Below are 21,737 nucleotides of genomic sequence, written 5' to 3' on the forward strand. Positions count from 1 at the left end.
GAAATCTTATGAATACTTATATTTCTGACCCTCTGTGAGAGAGGGGTTTTACACCAATGTCTGCTGATTAAGTGTAAATTCCATCAGCAACAGTGTATAGCACCAATAAATAACTAAATAATAATAGAAATAATTAAATAACATATATAAGGTTGAATATAGTATTACATGCCATCTCGGCAGAATTTTGCTCAGATTTGCGTTCAGACTTTCTCACAATGGAAGACTCGAGCACGAGCTACACAGACGGCTCAAATGATAATAGAACTCATCATTTTTTTTCTGTGACGTTGCAGCGTGTGTACTCCATAGTGTTTTATGAGCACACATACACTGATAATTGTAAAGTGACAAAGGAAAGAACTAATCAGTTCACAGCTTTGGACTGTCTTGATACAGAAGGGAAGGAGTTTTATATTGATTCAGTACTCCTCTCTGTCTTCTCATTCTCAGATGGCAGCACTGTGGAGAAGTTTTACCCAACCCAGCTTGGCTCAGCAGTGCTGGCCTCAGCCCTGTCCCCTGATGAGGGACTGGTAGTTTTTGCTGAGTTACAGAGAGCCAGACAATGCTTCGTGCTGGAGAATGAACTCCACATCGTTTACCAGGTATCAATTTTTGTGTTTTAAACAGTGAAATATGTTTGATTTACAGGGTAGCTTTAAATTACAAATCTACAGTACCTACCATTTTGTATAATGTAAAGCACACACATACAAACAAACCTAAGCATACACACAAACGCACATGTACCTACCACTCGATAGAGTTGCTCGTCATCTGTGATACAGGTTCCATCCACTCGCCTTTGTTGAGCGGTAAAATGTTGCTGGTAGTACTAATTTATCTGAACAACCAAATTCTGAAACTTTTTCAGTGTCATAAGGTGAAATATATCCTCTAAATATAAACTTAAGGAAATAGAAAACCAAACCAACAACTATGCCTGAAATGAAAATATTTGTGCACAGAGTGATTACAGTGTTTAAAATGCCAAACAGACATGCTTGAGAAAGCATGATAAAGCATGATAAACACATCAGATTGTCTTGCGGAAAGTGTTAACAGGTTATCACTGATGGACCCGAGCTCTCTAATGTTTCCAGGCAAACCAAATGGGTTGGGCCAGGAAACAGCTGACATTGCTGTCGTCTGAGAGATTGAAAATTGAAGCAATATGATTGGCCTAACTTGAGACCTCAACTGAGACATGGCTGTCTTGTATACATAGGCTTATTACTTCAAAAGCTGATTTTAACTTTATTACCAGTCATAAAACCACACCAAACAGCAAACAGTATCTTTTTCTTTAGTAAGAAGTACAGTATTTCACCTAAAGTTTAGCATTTTTCAGGCAACACATTTCTTTTGATTCTGTTTCATTCATCCACCTTAAAGGGCCATTTAAAAGTTTTTTTTGTAAAGTTTGATTCATTTCTTATCTGATAAACTTAAGTTTTTGCATCAAAAGTGTAATTTTAAGGCCTTTATCTGCTTATTAAAGGTGCCTTTTTACAGGTCAAACTTTAGGTCAAACACCTTAAATGAAATCCTCGAGTTGTCTTTTCTTTTTACGTAATATCCCACCTTTCCTTAGGTGACCCCAGTGTATGCCTATGACCTGGGGGCGGGCATTGACTGGTACAACTTCCTCTGTATGTGGGAGAAGCTGACCCCAGGGATGAAGCGTGTGGCAGAGCTGGTAGGGGTGCAGGAGTCTTATCTGGCCAGGGCAATCCGAGGAAACGTGCAGGCGCGGACGGCCCGTCAGGCGCAGCAGGCAGCTGTACATCGCAGGTTCTACACCTGTCTGGTCCTGCATGACCTCGTGCATGAGATGCCGCTCAGTGACGTCTGCAAGAAGTACAACTGCAATCGTGGACAGCTGCAATCCCTGCAGCAGTCAGCTGCCACTTTCGCAGGTAAGCGTGGTGTAAATTGAAATAAATAATTCAAAAGCTCGTTAATTTGTAGAGGTTATTTGTGTGACATTGTGATAAAAACATTTAAAGATTTTTAGACTGGTTTTAAGCTTATGAATCAGTGATAGTAATCAGTAATAATAATCATTCAGTATTTTGCATTGATATTGAGTACAAATAGTATAAACACCAAGCAAGTCACAAATAATCTTTTACCAGTACTTCTTTTGAATAAATTATGACAGGGAGATATCTTATGCGAAGGCAGTCTCAGTGACAGTGAGGGATTTTCTTTCTATCCTGCACCTGCTGACTGTGCTGTTGCTTTACACCAGGAAGTTTGTCCAGGGGTCCTGGGGTCCTGGCGATGTGCTGTGGCCTCCTTCATTATCTGCATGGTTTCCTTCACCTATCAATTGCTTCTGCTTGTCAGTTTATATCCATTTATGTTTACTATGGACATGATGCAAGAAATACATTTCTAAAAGCTTTAATAGAACTTTACAGATACCTTTGTTTCATGTGTGAACATATACATAAGAGTTGTGTTTGGTTTTGGTTAAGATTCATGTATGGCTGCGATTTGTTCTTAGGCATGGTGACAGTGTTCTGTCGTCGCCTGGGCTGGCTGAACCTGGAGTTGATCCTGGGACAGTTTCAGAGCCGTCTCACGTTTGGAATCCAGAGGGAATTGTGCGACCTTGTCCGTGTGTCCGTCCTGAATGGACAGCGAGCCCGGGTCATGTTCAATGGTGGTTACCAAACAGTGGCTGCTCTGGCAAATGCTGATCCTGCTGACTTGGAACACTTGCTCAGGAATGCTTCTCCGTTTCAAAGGTACTAGAGTGGAATTTTCTCTTCTATGCAAGTGTGCAGTTCAAAACCGTACAGTGTGTTCAGTGTTTCTGCGACGGGGCACATTATTTACGTTAACGAGCTTTGGATAAATTTATGGGTTGCCACACCAGCCATATGTTTAGGTTCAAGTGATTGAAATGATTTGATGAAAATGACCCTTGAATGATATTACATAAAGAATTGTCAAGCATGGACTTTGGTGCATGTATCAGTTTTTGGAAGTTTACAAGTCAAACACTGTGTTAATAATTAACCACTGTTATGATAATACATTACCTGGTTAATGAACTGAAGAAGGTGTAAGGGTACCACTATTGGGGAGTAAAGATGAGAAACAACTGGATTGTTTAACTTTCAGATATGCGATAGACCTTACACAAGATCAAACAAAGAAACACGAAAAGGCTTGAATATAATTGAATAAATAATACAAGTGGCAATGATATACAAAAAAAAATACAAATAATTACAAAAATATATAGTTTTTTTACTGATGACAGCATCCAAATATGGCTGGAATATTCTCGCTTCCAAAGGCGAGTAAGCCCACATAAATATAGAATTCACAGTTAAGAGGAATTCCTCAATCGACAGATGACAGTCTGATAAGTGATAAGCTGTAGGTGGCACCGCATGCTGACGATGGTATATTCCCTGATTGCCTGTGTAGGTGTAACTTCTCAGGGCTGACGAGAAGAGTCTTTGATGCAGAGCTGGCAATATATGTTCCACTCCTCAGAAATATATACAATATCACTTTCAGGATAAACGGGGATGAAATGTACATACTCATACCATGAGACCATGAGCGACACAAGCTCCAAAATAATGTCTCAAAAAATAGAAAGTGGCGAAGCACAAGCTCACAAAGTGATACATACTGAAAACGGAGTACAAATGACAGATGTCGAATGGCGTAAAAGCCACTGTCTCCAAACCCAGCAAAATCCTTCACATTGGATGACTGCTCTCAAGTGGACTTGTGCAAATGACTGCTGTCAAGTGGACTTGTAAATGACTGCAAGCTTCACAACTCCGTCACCCATATTTATATGCTAATGTGAAGAAAATTCTGGATGGTTTGATAGTAAACATGTTCACAACACCGATACATATTTCCAAAATGTATACTCTATGTACAATGACACTAAACTCATAAACACTGAAGCCTCGAGAACACTTGACTAAATTACAGTGAAGGCTATACAGGCTAACATATTAAAGCAGAGGGAAAGATGTAGACACTGACCCCATAAACTCAAGTAAAAATTAAATAAAATATAATGAAATATTTAAAGACGGAGTTCGTAACAAAGGTGAAATTGGTAACATATATTTAATCTGCAATACTTTCTAAACGCTTGTTATTGTTAGCCTCCTAACTGTAGTTGGCATGTTTGCAAGTGTCATTAGGAGGTTTTGTCAATGTGTACAGTGTGTGTGGCATAGTCTGGTCAGGAAGAGTATCTCAAAAACTAACAATTACACTGGAACTGTTCATATCTGCTACATTCTTTTTTACTTCTATTGTCATCACCTGGTTAATTTTTGATGCCCATAGATTTTACTTTGAACTCTGGGTTTGAACGTTACAATGAGCAAATAAACTGCCCAGTGTATGTGGGTGGCTTTCTTGCTGACTGTGTTTCCATAAATACTGGGAGGATATTGTGGGCACGTGTACATGTTGATGAAGGTGGTGTTATATGATACACAGCTATATTCTAATCTTTAGAAACGATGTTTTACCAGCTGGAAGCTAACGTCAGTCATGTAATACCGTGTGTGCACAAAGTTAAGTGATGATACCATTTCGTTTTTTATTTTTTTCAGTAAGAAGCGTCAGGACGGAGAGAGTGAGTGGGAAGTTCAGCAGAGGCAGAAAGCTCGCTGTATCTGGCTGACAGGGAAGAAAGGTGTGACAGAGTATGAGGCCGCTCTGGCAATCATTGCTGAGGCTAAGGCATTAATGGAAGAGGACCTTGGGGGTGTGGGGGTACAGTGGAGTACTGCCCAGTCAGAAACACCTAGAAACAGTCGTAAAAGCCCCAAGCATTCCAACACCCTATATACCAGCCCAAAGTCTACCCAAAGTGAAAGTGTTGTTGTTGTTACACCCCCCGGCAGCAGGAAACTTCAGACTGAACTTGTAAGGAAGCCTAAGGTGATGGGTAATACTAGAGAGAAGCAAATGAACAAACCTGATGAATATTCAAATGTTTTGTCAAAAACTGCTCCGTTCTCTAAAAGTGCAGATGGTGGTGTAACACCCACAGATAGCAAAATATCCCATGGTGCTACAGTGAAGGATACAGGAGTATCCGATAGTAAGGGTGGTATCAGCAAGGAGAGCTTAACAGATGAAGTAGTAGAAAGTGTAACGCAAGACAAGAAGGTTACAGAAACAAAGCCAAGTGCAAAACAGGAAAAGAACATTGGTATGATTGAAGATGCCAGCTCAGAGGGATTGTTACAGCGAGCTGTCCATTCAGGTAGACAAAGCATTCCAACAGCAACAAGTAACAGCTCCTCAGTCATGACATCTGGCAGATCAGAAGGTGCACGGAAGCCGTCTCCACAAAGTGCAGTGAATCCGAATAATTCCAAAAGAAACTGTGATAATGTCGTATCTCTGATCGTAGCTGATGTTCACATCAGTCATTCTGGACGACAGCAGGCCAGGAATTTGCCAGACACTTTTGCTGGCGGTCATAGTTCAGAAAGTTGTGAAAGGACTTGTAAGAAAACCGTAGGTAAGAAACATGACGATGTGGTTCACCAGGATTTTGAGGCAGTATCTGTAAATACATACTCCGACAGTAGTGTTTTTTGCTCAGGTGTGTCAAATGATAAGTCAAGACTGTCCAACACCGACCATGCTGACTCAAGCACAGGGAGACTCAGACCTAATTTCACAAAGCTACTAGACAAATCATGTGTTGGTTCAGTCACTAAAAGCAATGTCCATGTAAAACATTCAGGTAAAAATACTGTTTCTACTGATGAGAAAAAAAATGGAGAAATACATATTAGTAAACAGTCTGGTAGAAGTAAAACAGTAGTTTCAGAGCCCAGAGAAACACCCATACATAAACATTCTGGTAAAGATAGAATCTGTGAAGTTACAGGGCCTACAGAAGTACAGGGCAGTAAACATTCTGGTAAAGATAGAATCTGTGAAGTTATAGGGCCTACAGAAGTACAGGGCAGTAAACATTATGGTAAAGATAGAATCTGTGAAGTTACAGGGCCTACAGAAGTACAGGACAGTAAACCTTCTGGTAAAGATAGAATCTGTGAAGTTACAGGGCCTACAGAAGTACAGGGCAGTAAACATTCTGGTAAAGATAGAATCTGTGAAGTTACAGGGCCTACAGAAGTACAGGGCAGTGAACATTATGGTAAAGATAGAATCTGTGAAGTTACAGGGCCTACAGAAGTACAGGGCAGTAAACATTATGGTAAAGATAGAATCTGTGAAGTTACAGGGCCTACAGAAGTACAGGGCAGTAAACATTCTAGCTGTAATCAAAGCTCTGAAGTTACAATTCCCAAAGAAATGCATTCTAGTAAATATTCAGGTAGAGATAGAATTTCAGAAGCTTCAGCGCCCATAGAAATCCTTGCCAGTAAACATTCTGGCAAAAACCAAATCTTTGAAGCTATGGAACTGAAGGAAAACCTTGTTAGTAAGCATTCCAGAACTAATAGCTTGTGTGGAATTTCAGAAGGCAGTCTGAAACGTAGTGAATCCAAATCATTAGGTAATGGAGGGTCTGATTTAGTTTCTGAACCAATACAGAACAGATATTTAGATACATGTGAGTCTAAATCAGGAAAGACAAAACTAAAAAGTCCAAAACTTGTTTGCACGGATTCCCCTGATCTTTACACACTTCCTGATGATTTTGGGGACAGTTTTGTGATGGACACCCAGACAGTCCAGCTGATCAATCAAGATTTGTCCAATTCAGATACTGATAATGTTGTTGCTCAATCAAGGACTAATGATAACAGTCAGGAAAATGAGGCTGATGTTAATCTAGACACTGCTGTCTATGATGATGTTGATGATGAGGATCGTGAACCCAAAGGTGTTCATCAATCCAAAGCTGTTCATAATGAATCAACAGATGTTCATGCTTCAGATGCAGCAGTTTGTGGTGAGAGGTTTAATGTAATTCGTAATTTTCCACAATCTATTCAATGTCAAAAATATTCTGGACATAAATCTCTTCATGCAAATATTAGAAATGTTCAAGAACCATCTAGTGCAGTGTACTCAGTAGAAAATTGTCCTAGCACTGGTATTTGTGATCAGGTTGCTCTAGTTCAAAAGCAGAGAACAAGTGTTCATAAATCAGTATCTCTGTCAGTAGCAGCCAGTATTCCTGATCTGGTTCGTGCACCTCAAGCTGCTGTTGACACCTCACCACAACTGTATTCTGAGCAGTTATACTCAGAGCAGTTGTATTCAGATGAAAGCTTCGATTGTGGACAAGAGGAAAACAATCAAACTGCTGTTCAACACAGTCAGGGTTTAGGAATGAAAGGTAATGGTGAACGTGATGCTAATGCTGAAGATTCTGAGCTGAACACTTCCTATTCACTACAGCCAGCTAGCAACTTTGAGCCTCATGGTAGCTATGTTGACAGGACATTGTTCGCTTCTGAGTCATACTGCAACTTGAACATAACTAACACCAACACCCGTACACAATTGAAGGTTACCAATAGTCCTGTTCTAAAAAGAGGAGGTGAAGCCAGCCCTTGTCAAACCAGCACCTACCAGAGGATGCAGGCAGACATGGAAGGCATTGATTTTGAGTCCTCATTCAGTGCCTTGGCTTCACCAGATTCTGTTCCACCAAGCACTGTGAAGAACAAGAATCCTGGGAACACTGAAGCTAGTGTTCGCCGTTTGGCTTCAGGTAGTGCAGACGCTTCTGGTATGGGCGATTCATTGACCATGTCTATGTTCGAGAGGGTTTTAGTTGATGATAACACAATTCTATGTGATAAAGCAGTGTCTGTTGCTAATGTGCAGCAAATGCCACAAAGCATTAATATGATGGCCACAAAAGCTCACACTGAAGAAAGTAACTCTTGTACCCAGAGGTCTCCTGCTAGACGAAAACGAAGAAGCAATGAAACAACCCCTACCTCAACAAACACCCCTAACAAAGTCAGCAAAAACACCCCGCAAAACACCAGTATATCCCCTCAGAATGTTAGTGGAGGCAGTGACTGTGTCCCTCCTACACCTCCAGATGAGAATGCCAGCAAAGTGGACTCTCCCAGGTTTCAGCTTAGCAAGACTCCTTCAAGAGCATCCCAAGGAAAGCAAAGGGGCAGCAAGTCAGCCGCACAAGAAAAATGGAGAGCATGCCTTTCGACCCCAAATCCGTCTACAAGATTGAGGAAGGCAGTGGATAATATTAGTCAGAAGCCAAAACTTCAGAGAAACCGACTGTTTTCTGACGTAACACCAGTTTCTGTGGTAAGTGACTCTGTGCAGTTATCGTGTGGAGTAAACCTTCAGAAGTCTGGATTGCCGGTAAAAAGTTGGGATGAGAATCCTGGAAATGTTAATCGGGGAGCAACTGTTGCTACCAGTAAAACACATAGTACTGGCTGTGCTGTGTTAGCCAAGGACCCGTTATACGGGACAGGTGCCAAGGGTTCAGTTGATACACCTGGCAAAACGTCTATTTTTGCTGTAGACAAGGATGATGTGTTTGCAGCTGAGGATGATGCTTCAGCTGCAGAAGCAGCTGTGGATGAGGATGAGGATGAAACTGTGTGGTCATTGAGGATGACCTGCAGCCAGTCATCGGCCATCCCCAGCACACAGGGCACCTTCACCATCATAGATGTGTGCGCAGACCAGAACCTGTTCAGCACCTTCCTGACAGAGTGGAGAAGTAAGGGCAGATTCTCCCTGTGCATAGCATGTGAACAGAAACCCCCACCCCCACTGACACCAGGGGTAGGGATTGGGGGCAGGTTCCTCAGAGGTAGGTCAGAATTAGTGATTACTGGTATAGATCTAGAGAGAGGCCTGGTTATTTTTGCTAGAGTTTTGACTGTGTACCATGAAATTTCAACTTAATTTTTCAGATTAAATTTGCCATAAAAGTATTCAAATGCCTGTTGAAGGATACATGAAGCGGTTGGAGTTTATTCCACGGTACACATTTTAGGGTATATGATCTGACAAATATCAGTACAAACAGGCTTCTCCGCTTTCTTCTAGGGCCATAAACAACACCTTTGTTAGACCACGGCAGTCAATCTAGAAATTAGGTAGCTGCAATCATGACGTCAATGGTCATAGCTGTCAAAATGACACTTATAAAGCCTGATCACGGGGAGCTAAGCTGGTCCCACATTACCAGTCAGTTCATCAATTTCAAAAAATTTCCAACTACTGATGTTAAATAAGCGTAATATAAAGAATTCTTAACTAATGTTAAATATGACACAAAAATGAGAAAAGTATATTCCATTTGTTTTTTTGTGGGACATAACTTTCTTCTTTTCCCTTAAAACCATAATCTTTGTCTTTTCATATCTACATGTGCTTTATAGAATGGTCTGAAGCCTCTTAAGAATGTAACCATATATTTATCCCTCAACCTGTACATGTATATCATCACATCGTAATGCTGGGTGCTGTCATGTAAGTTCTGCCGTACAGCATACTGCAACACCAATGAAATAAATAAATAAATTACATATGTGTGCTGATATTCGAAGGGTTTGTCAGTCTAGAGGGACAGGAAACTATATGTACCTGTAAATAAATAAGTAGTTAAAGTTGACATTTCATAAATTTAAATTTACTTCTGTGCTAACGTTATACAGAATTATCTCCTGGTGTGAGAGAGAGATGAGTCCAGGCCAAGCTGAAGTTTAAGTACTGTACAGTTACATGTATTTATGTGTAACCAAGACTGCAGGTTTTAACATAGGGGAAATTCTTCACTGTCAGCCAAGGTTGATTCTGTATCACTTCAAGTTTTGTGAAGGTTCACCCAGTGCATCCAAACTATGGCCTAGTTTATTTTGGTTTAACTGAAAAGCACCCTGGTTCATAATAAATTGTCATTTCTTTGGCTCAGTAGCGCAATAAAAATTATTTTTTGTTGCAATGACCTTGGTTGCATTGATTTAATCATCTTTGAAGAGATGCTGTCCGAAGTCCTGTCACAAAACAGTCGTGACATTCAAAGCTATATGGTTTAATATATTATCAAAGTTCTTTTTTTTGTGGGTAAGAAAATAAAACACTGGTGTTGTATTCAAGAACTAAGGCATATATGAAATAAATACATTAATAAAGTAAATGTGTTTTTGTTTGAATGAATGAAATTGACATTAAGAAAAAAGATCTTACCAGTTTCCTACCTGACTTTAGTTCAACCAGGTGCAGTTGCAGCCCCTCCCAGAGTTTCAGGTCTGGACGTAGGAGAGAGTGAGCTAGTGATTGTGGGGCTGGCAGTGTGCTGGGAGAACAGAGACTCCTACTACATTAGCTTGTGTGATAGTCAGGAGGAAGGTGAGTGTGTTTTAGTGCCTGGTGAGCAAGTGATTGTGAAGCTGGCAGTGTGCTGGGAGAACAGAGACTCCTACTACATTAGCTTGTGTGATAGTCAGGAGGACGGTGAGTGTGTTAGTGCCTGGTGAGCAAGTGATTGTGGGGCTGGCAGTGTGCTGGGAGAACAGAGACTCCTACTACATTAGCTTGTGTGATAGTCAGGAGGAAGGTGGGTATGTTAGTGTCTGGTGAGCAAGTGATTGTGAAGCTGGCAGTGTGCTGGGAGAACAGAGACTCCTACTACATTAGCTTGTGTGATAGTCAGGAGGAATGTGAGTATGTTAGTGTCTGGTGAGCAAGTGATTGTGAAGCTGGCAGTATGCTGGTTGAGCAGAGACTCCCACTACATCAACCAGTGTGATAGTCAGGAGGAAGGTGAGTATGTTAGTGTCTGGTGAGCTAGTGATTGTTTGGCTGGCAGTTTACTGAGAAAACAGGGACATTGGACCAAGCTTGTTTTTCAGTTCACTACTCTGTACTTGCTATCCATCCTTTAGATGGCCTTACATGAAGTTCATCTAGAGCTCACCAGCCTTCCAGCAATATGGTATGCACCGAGCATCTTGGACTTGCTCTACAGGGGAATGTGTATGTGTGTGTCATTTACTTGACAAAGGGCGTTGGTTCACTCCAGGAACATCATTTTCCTTTACCCACCTGTCTGACTGCCTTTTTATGAGGTGAAAAATTCTAAAGAGAGAATCAAATAAATAAATAAGTAAATAGACAAAATAACCTTAAGCAGTGGATATGGAAACAAATGTAACAGATTTGGTCATTACTGTGTTGCTTTGTTCTGTCATCAGTATAGGTTCCTTTGGTATTGGCTAAATATTTTATTGTTGTTTAGGAGGATGTTTATTAATGTTTTATGTGTCAAATGAGTGTATAACATGTGGTCTTTTGGTTGTAAACCTCTCATGTCTTCATGGACAGGTGATGCTGATGACAGCCTGGCTCCTCCCCCGATGGACAGCAGAATAACTGTAACTGACAGACTGACTGGAATCCGGTCTGTCCTTGACCTCTGTCAGGGGAAGCAACTCTCACACCCTTGTGTGGTGACCTTTGACATCAAGAATCAGTACAAGGTTTTGGCCCAAGGTTGTGGGGTCACACTGAAGGGAGAATTTCAGGACCCCAAAGTGGCATGCTGGTTACTGGACCCAGGGGCTAAAGAGAAACCCCTACACAGACTGGTGAACAATCTCCTGCCCTCTGAGGTCCACTTACTGGAAGGTTAGTGAGAGAAAATTCTGCTGAGGTCTTGAGCTGAAATTAATTTCACTTTTCAGTTCTTGTGCTGTTGGATAAATCAGTGACTAAATGAATGCGGAATATAAGTATTGTTTTAAGCTAATGACTGAATCGAAAGTGAGCATGATGACAATTTTCATTAAAAATATATTTCACAATTGACTAGTTGGGTCTTCTTCCAAGGGTACATAAGCAGATTATCCAAACTGCTGATGGTGGTGGGTTTCCGTTGGTTTCTGCCCAGTTTCTTCACACAATAATGCTGGCCTCCATTGTATAAGTGAAATATTCTTGAGTACGGTATAAAACATCAATCAAATAAATAAATAAATAAATTATCTATCAAAATTTCAACAAAATGAGATGCTACTATCTTGTTATGACTCCCCTTGATGAGTCATTATTTATGGCAGGACGAGTCATTAACTTTCTGGTGAATGACACCTTAAAAAATAATGCAGTCAGTGATGATGTGTCTGGACTCAATATTAGATGTGTGGAATTGCCCCTTTCCTTAAGAGGAATGTGCAGGTGTCTGGTGTGTTTTGAAGACCATATTGAGCACAATATGTGTCAAAGAAATATGTCATGGGAAAGTTTGTAAGCAATTTGCCAAAGATGGTTGTTTTTTTCCCTTGGAACACAAGTCTCCTCCACCCACGGAACTGACCACCATCACATGTGAAAAATTCTTGAATACTAGTACACCAATCAGTCAATCAGTGAAAATGAAATCCTTTCTCTGAAAATCTATAATCTATAAATTACCACAATCGCTCTCAGTACAGAGCTCTCTGTTATTGTAGGCCTTGGTGGTGGATTCAGGGCAGGTAGCCTGGGACTGACCCCGTGTAACCCTGGCAGTGGGCGTTGCCGTGCCACGGTGGAGTCTGTTCTCAATCTACACCTGATGGACCAGCTACTAGAGGGGCTGAGGGCTCAGAAGCTGTACAAATCTTTCCAGACCGTGGAGATGCCTTCTGTGATCACCCTTGCTAGGATGGAGCTCAATGGAATGGGTGTGTTCATTTTATAGATGTCACCCCCTCCAGAAGGGATTTCATTTCAGAATTTAAATAATTAACGATTTAATACCTGTAAATGTATATCCTCCATAGAAAGTTCACGCAAATTGAATGGAATTTAGTTTACAACGCTGGATCCAAATGATTGATTCATTTATTCAATCTATGTAATACCACAGGTTTGAAGCCTTCATGGTATAAGAGGTCTATGGTTTGAGCGGAGGCAGTCTACACCAGTCAACCAGCATGGCCTCCTGTTTTTGATTCAGGAGAGTGTTTAAAGTGTTGGCCAATCTTAAAGGAATGCGAACATTTTTTTGAAGTAATTTATCAAATTACATTTACATATAGGCTGAGAAATTTCCGTATAATTGTAAAAGCCCCATGTTGTCAGCTTGGTTGACCAGGACTTTATGGTTTTACATCATACTGACAGCTGCAAATGTCTTACATGTAACACAGTATACTGTAGCTTTATTCATTATATTTGATATTTAAAAAATTGTTCATGTCCGTAAAGAAGTCATCATGAAGGAAGAATTATGCCATTTATAACTACAGTGTATTTGTCACATGTTTGTTTATCAGTAGTTACATTGCCATAATTAATAATATGTGACTTTTGTTAAGATAGTTTCATTGGGCCTTGGATAATAGTGAAATAAGGGCTCTTGTTCTTATCTTCAGGTAATTAATAATATCAGACTTTTATAGAGATAGTTTAATTGGGTCTGTTTCACGATGCTGTTCCTGTTTTCAGGTTTCAGTGAGGAGGAGTGTGACAGCCAGATGAGTGTGATGCAAGCTAAGTTGTCAGCCATAGAACAGGAGGCGTATCGGTTAGCTGGCCACCCCTTCTCTCTTACCTCTACAGACGACATTGTACAGGTACCTGTAATGTTATAACTTGATTCCATGTTTTATTTATTAATTTATTTGATTGGTGTTTTACGCCGTACTCAAGAATATTTCACTTATACAAGATGGCCAGCATTATTGCAGGAAGAAACCAAGCAGAGCGCGGAGGAAGTTTTAATTGTTGCACATGGATGATGTCAGAGAAGCTAGGTATATATCTCCTGTTTAAGCTTGGCCTGTATATTGTGTGACCCCAAAAAAAACAACAAAACAGCAACTTTCTTTGGGGATGGACATGGAATTTGTGGATTCCCCTGTTCTCTATGCTTTTGAACCTGGAAAGCAATAATAGATCAACACTGCTCTTGTTACCATTTTAGCAGTCTTATCTTTGTGAGATTTTAGTAGTCTTATCTTGGTGCCATTTTAGCGGTCTTATCTTTGTGCGATTTTAGTAGTCTTATCTTGTTGCCATTTTAGCAGTCTTATCTTGTTGCCATTTTAGCGGTCTTACCTTGGTGCCGTTTTAGCAGTCTTATCTTGGTGCTATTTTAGGAGTCTTATCTTGACACATTGATCTACCACCAATATGTAAGCCTGTACATCACATGTGGAAGATCTGTTGTAAATACTTTGGAATATTTTTGACACCAAATTGGCGTTATTTCATGTACTTTTCTGCACTCCTGTTGGTTTTGGCAAGAAAATGATATCTCATCATCCAAATGTTCATAAAAACAGCTAAATCTTTGTGAAAGCTACCATCAACAGTATTAGTGATGCATTGATGTGTCACAATCATTAAACCCTACCATCTTTTAGCTTTTTATGCATAATGTGATGTAAACAACATGGCAAACCTGGCTTATTTTTTATTGATAGGCTGAGATAATTTGGAGGCGTGGCTATTGATTTCTTTTAGTTAGCATGGTTATTGAGGTGAAGCCTGGAGAAACTTGTGCCAAGTGATTATGGTTATGTTTGAATTAAGGCGAGGTGCTCCTAACTGTGATAGATACCCTAAGGGTGTCATTTCGCCCACATAACTACCTGTCTATCAAAAAGGATTAGTTATCTAAAGTAATGACATTGTGATAATAAGTAAAAGATTACCATTGTGTCTGGAGCAGACCAGCCAGTCTGACAGCAAATCAATCACCTTGACATACAGTACATTGTTTTATGATCAGATCTGGTATTCCATCAACCACGGCTTATCTAATTCAGGACTAAGACGTACCGTCAATAGTGATCTATATACATGTATACATAAAGTCAATAAAGAGAGAATGCATCATGGTTATTAAAAGCTGTAGGAGTAGATTGTACAGTTAGACTGTAAGCTCCAGTTTAGGGATTTGAAAGAATTACTTGGCTTGTAATCAGGCCATGCAAATTTAAATTGTTGTTTTTTTACGGGCACAATAAATATATTTTTAATACCCGAGATGGGCGTAAAAATAAGAATAAAAGATGATAATCAGTTATCACGGACATTTTTCTGAATAAAGATATTTACATGAAGATCATAGAAACATCAACACCTGATAAAATAAAGAGGTGGAGTTTGTGTTTTATTTTAATTCCATGTTTGGATTTTTAAGTGATTGCTCGCTCATAAAACACAAAATAAGTTTGGTGTTGACTTAGGGAAAGTTCAGATTTTGTTGTATTTTGGAGAGTATCCCGAAACAAATTTTATCAGTGACGATCATCTGCGTGGATGAAACTCATTTTATACATTCTTCATGACAACCTGACAACACTGAAAACTAATTCTTAGGCTCTCAACCCATGTACTTAAGCCACTTAAGAATGGTCTAATTAATGCTAATTATAACATTTATCGGGAAAAGATATCTGGGGATATGCTAATTGATAAATGGTAATTCTGAAGTTCCAGCTCCATGCTAAGACCTATTTAAGAACAGGTCAAAGGTCAACATTTGGGCTAAATTACCTTGAAACAAGGGTATTGGTGACAGTTGAGTGCAAGGATAAGACTTATTTTATAGATTCCTCAAGGCAACTTGATCACTAAAAAACATTTCTCAAGTCCCCAGGTCATGCACTAAGCCACATAAGAATGGCCGAAATAACGCTAATTACAACTTTTATCTGTCACCTAGCATACAAGGACATAAAGATGTGCTAATTATAAAATGGTAATTCTTAAGTTCTTAATTCCTAAGAATTAAGCGCCACGCGCAATGACCCAGGAGCCTCCATCCGATGCAGTCACTGAGTTCGAGTCCAGCTCATGTTGCCTCCTCTTCGGTCGTACAGTGTATGTGGGAAGGTACCTCAGCAGCCTGCAGGTGCTTGTGGGTTTTCCGCGGGCCTGGCTTCCTCCCACTATAATGCTGGTTGTTGTCGTTTAAGTGAAATATTCTTGTAAGACACTAATCATATCAAATAAACAAAAAATACCACATTTGTATTATAGCTTTCATGTTTCTCAAAGAATTCCTAAAATATTTTTTGCATTACTATAAATATAACCTTTATACACAGAACATAAACCAACCCACAGTGCCTTGCTCAGTTGCAGGAATTAAAAACACATCTTGTCAAGATTGACTGAAATTCGTTAGAATGACATTTGATTTGAAATAGCAATATTTATGTTGCTTGATGTGAAAATAGATCCTTGCTTAAAATTCTGCAAATTGAGGGAGCAAACTGAGCAACAGTATGCTTAGAAAAAAAATCATAAGAGACAACCTGGTAAAGGAGGAACTATGGTGGAGAATTTACAGTGTCAAAGATTCTGAATGATGCCAACGGCCAATGGTTTCCAAGAAAGCATCAGTGGAATAGCAGCTCTCTTATTGGTCAAAATTGCAGTAGTCTGTTCAGTGCTGACCCCATATTACCAGTGCAGCCAAATTCACCTGACCCCATGTCAGACCAGTGCAGAACAGAGGCGAAGTTTACAATGTATAGGACATTTATAGTTACTTATTTGGCTATCGCAAATTTCAATTTAATACTTATAATTTGTATATATTTTTCAAATTTTTTTTTTTTTTATCAGATTTTATAATGTGGAATTCTGTTTTTCCATGTACAGTTTTGGATGATTCCATCTTTCGTTTTGAGATCTTCATTGCTTTCTAATATTAACATGTCTTCTAGGATATAGCAGAGGTATATGAAACAATTCTTGACATGACAGGACTTGCCTACCCAAAAATCTCTTGAGATCAAACTGTGGTTAGTGCTCTGACATGCCCTATAAATCATTGATGGTGGTTGATACATTTTGTAATATTCTCCAGTTCTTTAAAACAAAAAATAAATACATATATATATATATATATATGTGTGTGTGCCTTGGTTCCAATATTACAATGAAATATTACAGGTGTCATCATGCAGCTACGTCGTCTGAGATCATTTAGAGTGATGTCCCTTTATTTGGGCTCTGTAATGATGACCAGTACTATACTTCACCTAAAGTTTAGCATTTTTCATGTGACACATTTTGCTCAGTTGTGATATAGTTTTTGTGAAGTTTGATTAATTTCTCATCACAAAAAGGTAAGTGTAGGCGTCAAAAGTATCATTTTAAAGCCTTTATGTGCAAATACCTTTTGGTGAAATATGGAACTGTAATAATATGACAGTCATTATGTGGCTTGCCATTTGGGTTTACAGCAGAGCTCTGTCAGCTTTATAGGTGCTGTCACTTTTCTGTGATGGTCAAAATAGACACAGCGTAGTCACGTTTTGCTGCTGGTGATACGTAATTCCACCTGGATGATTTATTTAGCAGGATTTGTCAGGTGGGATTAATCTGATGCTGCAGTGATTAACAGCGATATATTTGTACACCAAAACACGGGTACCTGCTGAGCTACATGTAATTGTTAATCAGATACGGATTTGTCAGGCGCAAATCCATACAGTGCATTCTAGGCTGATCTGTGTCGCATAGGAAAGGTTTCATCTGGCAACTTCCAGACACACAACAATGGGGAACAAATAGAACTGTGAATTCGTTATCCATGAACTTTTTTAAATTTAATAGAAACTATCATGGAAGCGTATGTCATTACTGTGTGTTTCCGTATTATTTACAATCAACTGGTCATATGGTTAATGGACTGGCTCAGATGTGTAAAGCACTGGCCTGCTGTGAATGTCAAGCCCTTGACAAATGAGGCTGTGCGTTTAAGTCAGTGTTTTGGCTCCGACTTATTCATTTTAAGTCAGAAGGTTTGTCAGCTACCTGGTGAAGGGTAGTGGTTCTTTCCACCATGGCTTTAAACATCTGGCCCCGGGGTCATGAATGGATTTTAGCATTAAGCCATTTAATTTGGTATGTTGCTTTCAGTACTTTAGCTGAAATTTATTGTACAATAACTTACCCAGAATTTGTGTTTTCAAGTACAATTTTGAGCTTGTAATAAAATCAGCAATTTTAAAGTGATTTGAAATTTTGACTTAAGCTTCATGATCGCAGGGTGAAATCAATAAAATAACTAAATTTTGTGAAAACAAAATGCTAACTTTATGGAAGACCACATCTCTTGAGACTTCCATGACCAAGAATGGAAAAGAATCCATGTCTTTAATAGTGACCTTAGAGATTTATAGACATTTTCATTAATCGGGCAGGTGATGACTCGCTATCAAGAATTGTTTTATTACCATCTTGGCATATGTTTCTGTGAAGTAAACTGCACGAATACATCTTTGAGCAAAGCAACACCCCTCCATTGCAACGTTCAACCTTCACAAATACTAAGGCATCAGCTTGCAGCAGAACAACATTGTTGCATTATAAACTTAAAAAAATCACATGTATGGACTGATCTGCTAAAAAAGAAAAAAATGTTTTCCAGTTTGTTATTATTTGTTAATACATATTTGCCATTTCTCTTTTGGCTTTTTAACCCTCCAACATATAATGTGGGCAATATAGCAGTCAAGTTGTCTGTCTGTCTGTCTGTCTGTCCATAGGTCTGTAATCATTACCTTGTCATCACATCTACAGTTTTAATTGGAGATTTATGGTCCTTGGTAGGCAAAACAAAGACTGTAAGGACATGCCTGTGCCATTTGGGTTGTATCACATAAATTATTTTCAGGGTTATTGCCCTTTAGACATGGAATGGGGACTACTGGATAGGGAATGTTTGTTAGATTTACTGGTGTTTCAATGTTGATGTCTAGCATGGAGGAGCCCAGTCCCTGGTTTCCATTTCTTGATCATTTGTGTGTGCTTTATACACGTACATGTAAACCATGTTGAGCTTTCTTTCATGTAGAATTGACGACATGTTTTCATTGATAGCGCTCATTACAATATACTAAGTGGATAGGCACTATAAAGCCCACCTTCCGCCATCTTCTTTAAGCCCATAACTCATAGTGCTTGCAGGTCATAACATTATTATACTGTCCGGTTGTTGAGTATAGTTCCTAAGGGGATTTGCCATCTTCTGATTTCTCTTACTAAAAAAAAGTTGTCGATATGGAAAGATTATTTTCATGAAATTACAGAAATTTAATGGCAATTTGTCTGGGGACCCTTTCAAAGTTGAAATTCCATATTTGAACCTTGAATATAATTCTTCCCACATTTGTTTGAAACCTTGAATGAGGAAGAAATCTTACTGAAACCTCATATGTGAACACAATGTTACAGTCAAGGGGGTTCTTCAGTATTACTTGTTAACCTTGTTGTGAATGTTAAAAGAAAAGGACACATTTATACAAACTTTACCTTAAATGAAAGAGTTATACAAACTGTGTGGAATTATGTTTTTTTTTAGATTTTTTAAAGTTGTTTGTAAGAGAGAAAAACGGTTTTAAACATCGGTATTTTCTACAAAATCCATCGATTCGAGGCACATTGATAGCCCCGGCATGTTTTAGGCTTGTCCAATCAGACACCTCCTTTCCTCCTCTTGAATATTCATAGTGACATCAAGGTGCTTAAGGTTTTACTCAACCACATGATTAACATGCTTTTCCAGTCTCAGCTGAATACGTATGTGTATCGTGATAATGGTGGATTTTAATATCTGTGAAAACCAACTCTAAAAAGGAAGAGTTTGGGATGTACAACATACCTACATGCGTGGCTGTTGTCTGCCAAACTGTGTAAGGAATACTCTGTCCTGAAGTGCTACTGGGCAAGGCCAAGCACAATGATGTATGTCATCTGTTCCAATGGTGGCGTGAAGGAGACTTCTGAGTCTTCAATGTTTAACTATTAAATACTCAAATAACAAACACCGCTGAGAGAAAATTTAGATATTTTATTGAACTTTAGGTGTAGCTCTTTCATTTAAGCTATAGATGTATAAATGTGTTCTTTTCTTTTAAGTCAAGGGGAACAGACTTGATTTACAAATGTATATTTCCACCTTTAACAGGTGCTGTACTTTGATCTGAGGTTGCCACCCAATGGGGACCCAAGCTCTGTTACATCCACGAAAACCCTGGGTCCTAACCGGAGACGAGGCATGGGTGTCCGGAAGGGTGGGCGGGGGAAAGGCCAACTTAGTACTGCCAAAGATGCCCTGGAGAAACTGAAGGCTTTCCACCCTCTGCCCGGACTATTGCTGGAATGGCGGAGAATTTCCAGCGCTGTTACAAAGGTTGTGTTTCCCCTACAGAAGGAGAAGGTTTACTGCAGCCGTGTGGACATGTACAGGATATTTGGGGAAAGCAGTTTTCACACAGCCACAGGCAGGGTGACCATGTCTGAACCCAACCTACAGAACATCCCCAAAGACTTTGAGATACAACTGCCAGGTATGGGATTTCTGCGTTGTACTGGTTGTTCTTTGACTTTTTGTTGTTGTGTAAAATAAAGACACTGAAGCTCTGATTGATTGAATGTATGTATGTATGTATGTATGTATGTATGTATGTATGTATGTGTATATGTGTGTGTGTGTGTAGGTGCGTGGGTGTGTGCGTGCGTGCGTGCTTGGGGTTTCTGACTGAATGTAAGTAGGTAATTAACATAGTGCTCATTGACAGGAGTTGTCCATGTCAATGCTCTTTAATGGCATTTGTTTTGTTACAATGTATGCGGACAGTTTGTATGTTGAAATGAATAAATGTACCCTAAATGACATAAAAAATTCTACCACAAAAGAGCATTCTTGGAAACAAATAAATGTCATGAGATATTACTTTCTAAAAAAAAGTTAAAAAACATACATTTTTCCACTAGGATATCATCCTACCTTCAAAACAATTCTCAAAACACTTTTCTAAATTCAATAGGGCTCCAAGAATCTGGAAAAATGAGCAACTTAGTCATGGATGAAATCTTTGGTCATTTAAGGTACACATTTATGTTTTTATCTCGAGCTGGGTAACTGTGACTTTGTGATGATCAAATTCCACAGGGGCCTCTGTGGCTCAGTCGGTTAGCGTGGGAGCGCAGCGTAATGACCCAGAAGCCTCTCACCAATGCGGTCGCTGTGAGTTCAAGACCAGCTCATGCTGGCTTCATCTCCGGCCGTACGTGGGAAGGTCTGGCAGCAACCTGCGGATGGTCGTGGGTTTCCCCCGGGCTCTGCCCGGTTTCCACCCACCATAATGCTGGCCGCCGTCGTATAAGTGAAATATTCTTGAGTACAGCTTAAAACACCAATCAAAAAAAAAAAAAAAAAATCAAATTCCACATGTAGTTGGGAACAAATTTGACCTCATTATACGTGATTCTGAGAGTTCTGAGATTTTCATTTTATAGAATGTTGTTTTGAGGTCTGTTTGGGAAGTAGAATCTATCCTGCTGCCCTAAAAGTAATATTTCATGACCTATATTTACCTTTAAAACTGAGTGTTTTTGATATAAAATTGACATATATATCTTATTGTTTCCCACCAGGTGTTATAGGTGAGAGTCCACCCTCAGGGCCTGTTGCTGTGAGAGTCATGGGTGTGAGACCCAGGGGAAGGAAGGGCAGTGTCTACCAGAGACAGACCTCCCGGATGACGGGGCACAATACAGGCACACCCTTCGCTGTCAGTATGAGGCATGCGTTTGTCCCATTCAAAGGTAAGCCACAGTAAAAGAGAGTGTCTTTGACCAGGTGCTGTGGTTCTAACCCTTTTGTTGATGTGGTTGTACATATACATGTATGCTTGGGGAGTTCATGATGGATCATCTCTGACAGTGAATCATAGTTGTTTGTAGATTGATAGATTGATAGATTGATTGGTTTTATTCGCCAGTATACTTTT

General features: G+C 39.5%; 1 protein-coding gene across 1 annotated transcript in view; it reads left to right on the forward strand.

Moving 5' to 3' along the window:
* Nucleotides 1-21,737, forward strand: part of LOC135462189 (DNA polymerase theta-like) — a 45,934-nt gene that overhangs the window by 13,655 nt on the left and 10,542 nt on the right. Inside the window, exons 14-24 of the mRNA XM_064739588.1 lie at nt 454-608; nt 1,598-1,922; nt 2,516-2,759; nt 4,614-8,797; nt 10,201-10,446; nt 10,493-10,549; nt 11,317-11,619; nt 12,444-12,656; nt 13,423-13,550; nt 19,910-20,291; nt 21,382-21,552. Of these exons, the coding sequence (XP_064595658.1) occupies nt 454-608; nt 1,598-1,922; nt 2,516-2,759; nt 4,614-8,797; nt 10,201-10,446; nt 10,493-10,549; nt 11,317-11,619; nt 12,444-12,656; nt 13,423-13,550; nt 19,910-20,291; nt 21,382-21,552 (6,408 nt within the window). The remainder of the gene's footprint in view (nt 1-453; nt 609-1,597; nt 1,923-2,515; nt 2,760-4,613; nt 8,798-10,200; nt 10,447-10,492; nt 10,550-11,316; nt 11,620-12,443; nt 12,657-13,422; nt 13,551-19,909; nt 20,292-21,381; nt 21,553-21,737) is intronic.

The sequence above is a fragment of the Liolophura sinensis genome, chromosome 1 (genome assembly GCF_032854445.1).
Source record: "Liolophura sinensis isolate JHLJ2023 chromosome 1, CUHK_Ljap_v2, whole genome shotgun sequence".
Taxonomy (NCBI): domain Eukaryota; kingdom Metazoa; phylum Mollusca; class Polyplacophora; order Chitonida; family Chitonidae; genus Liolophura; species Liolophura sinensis.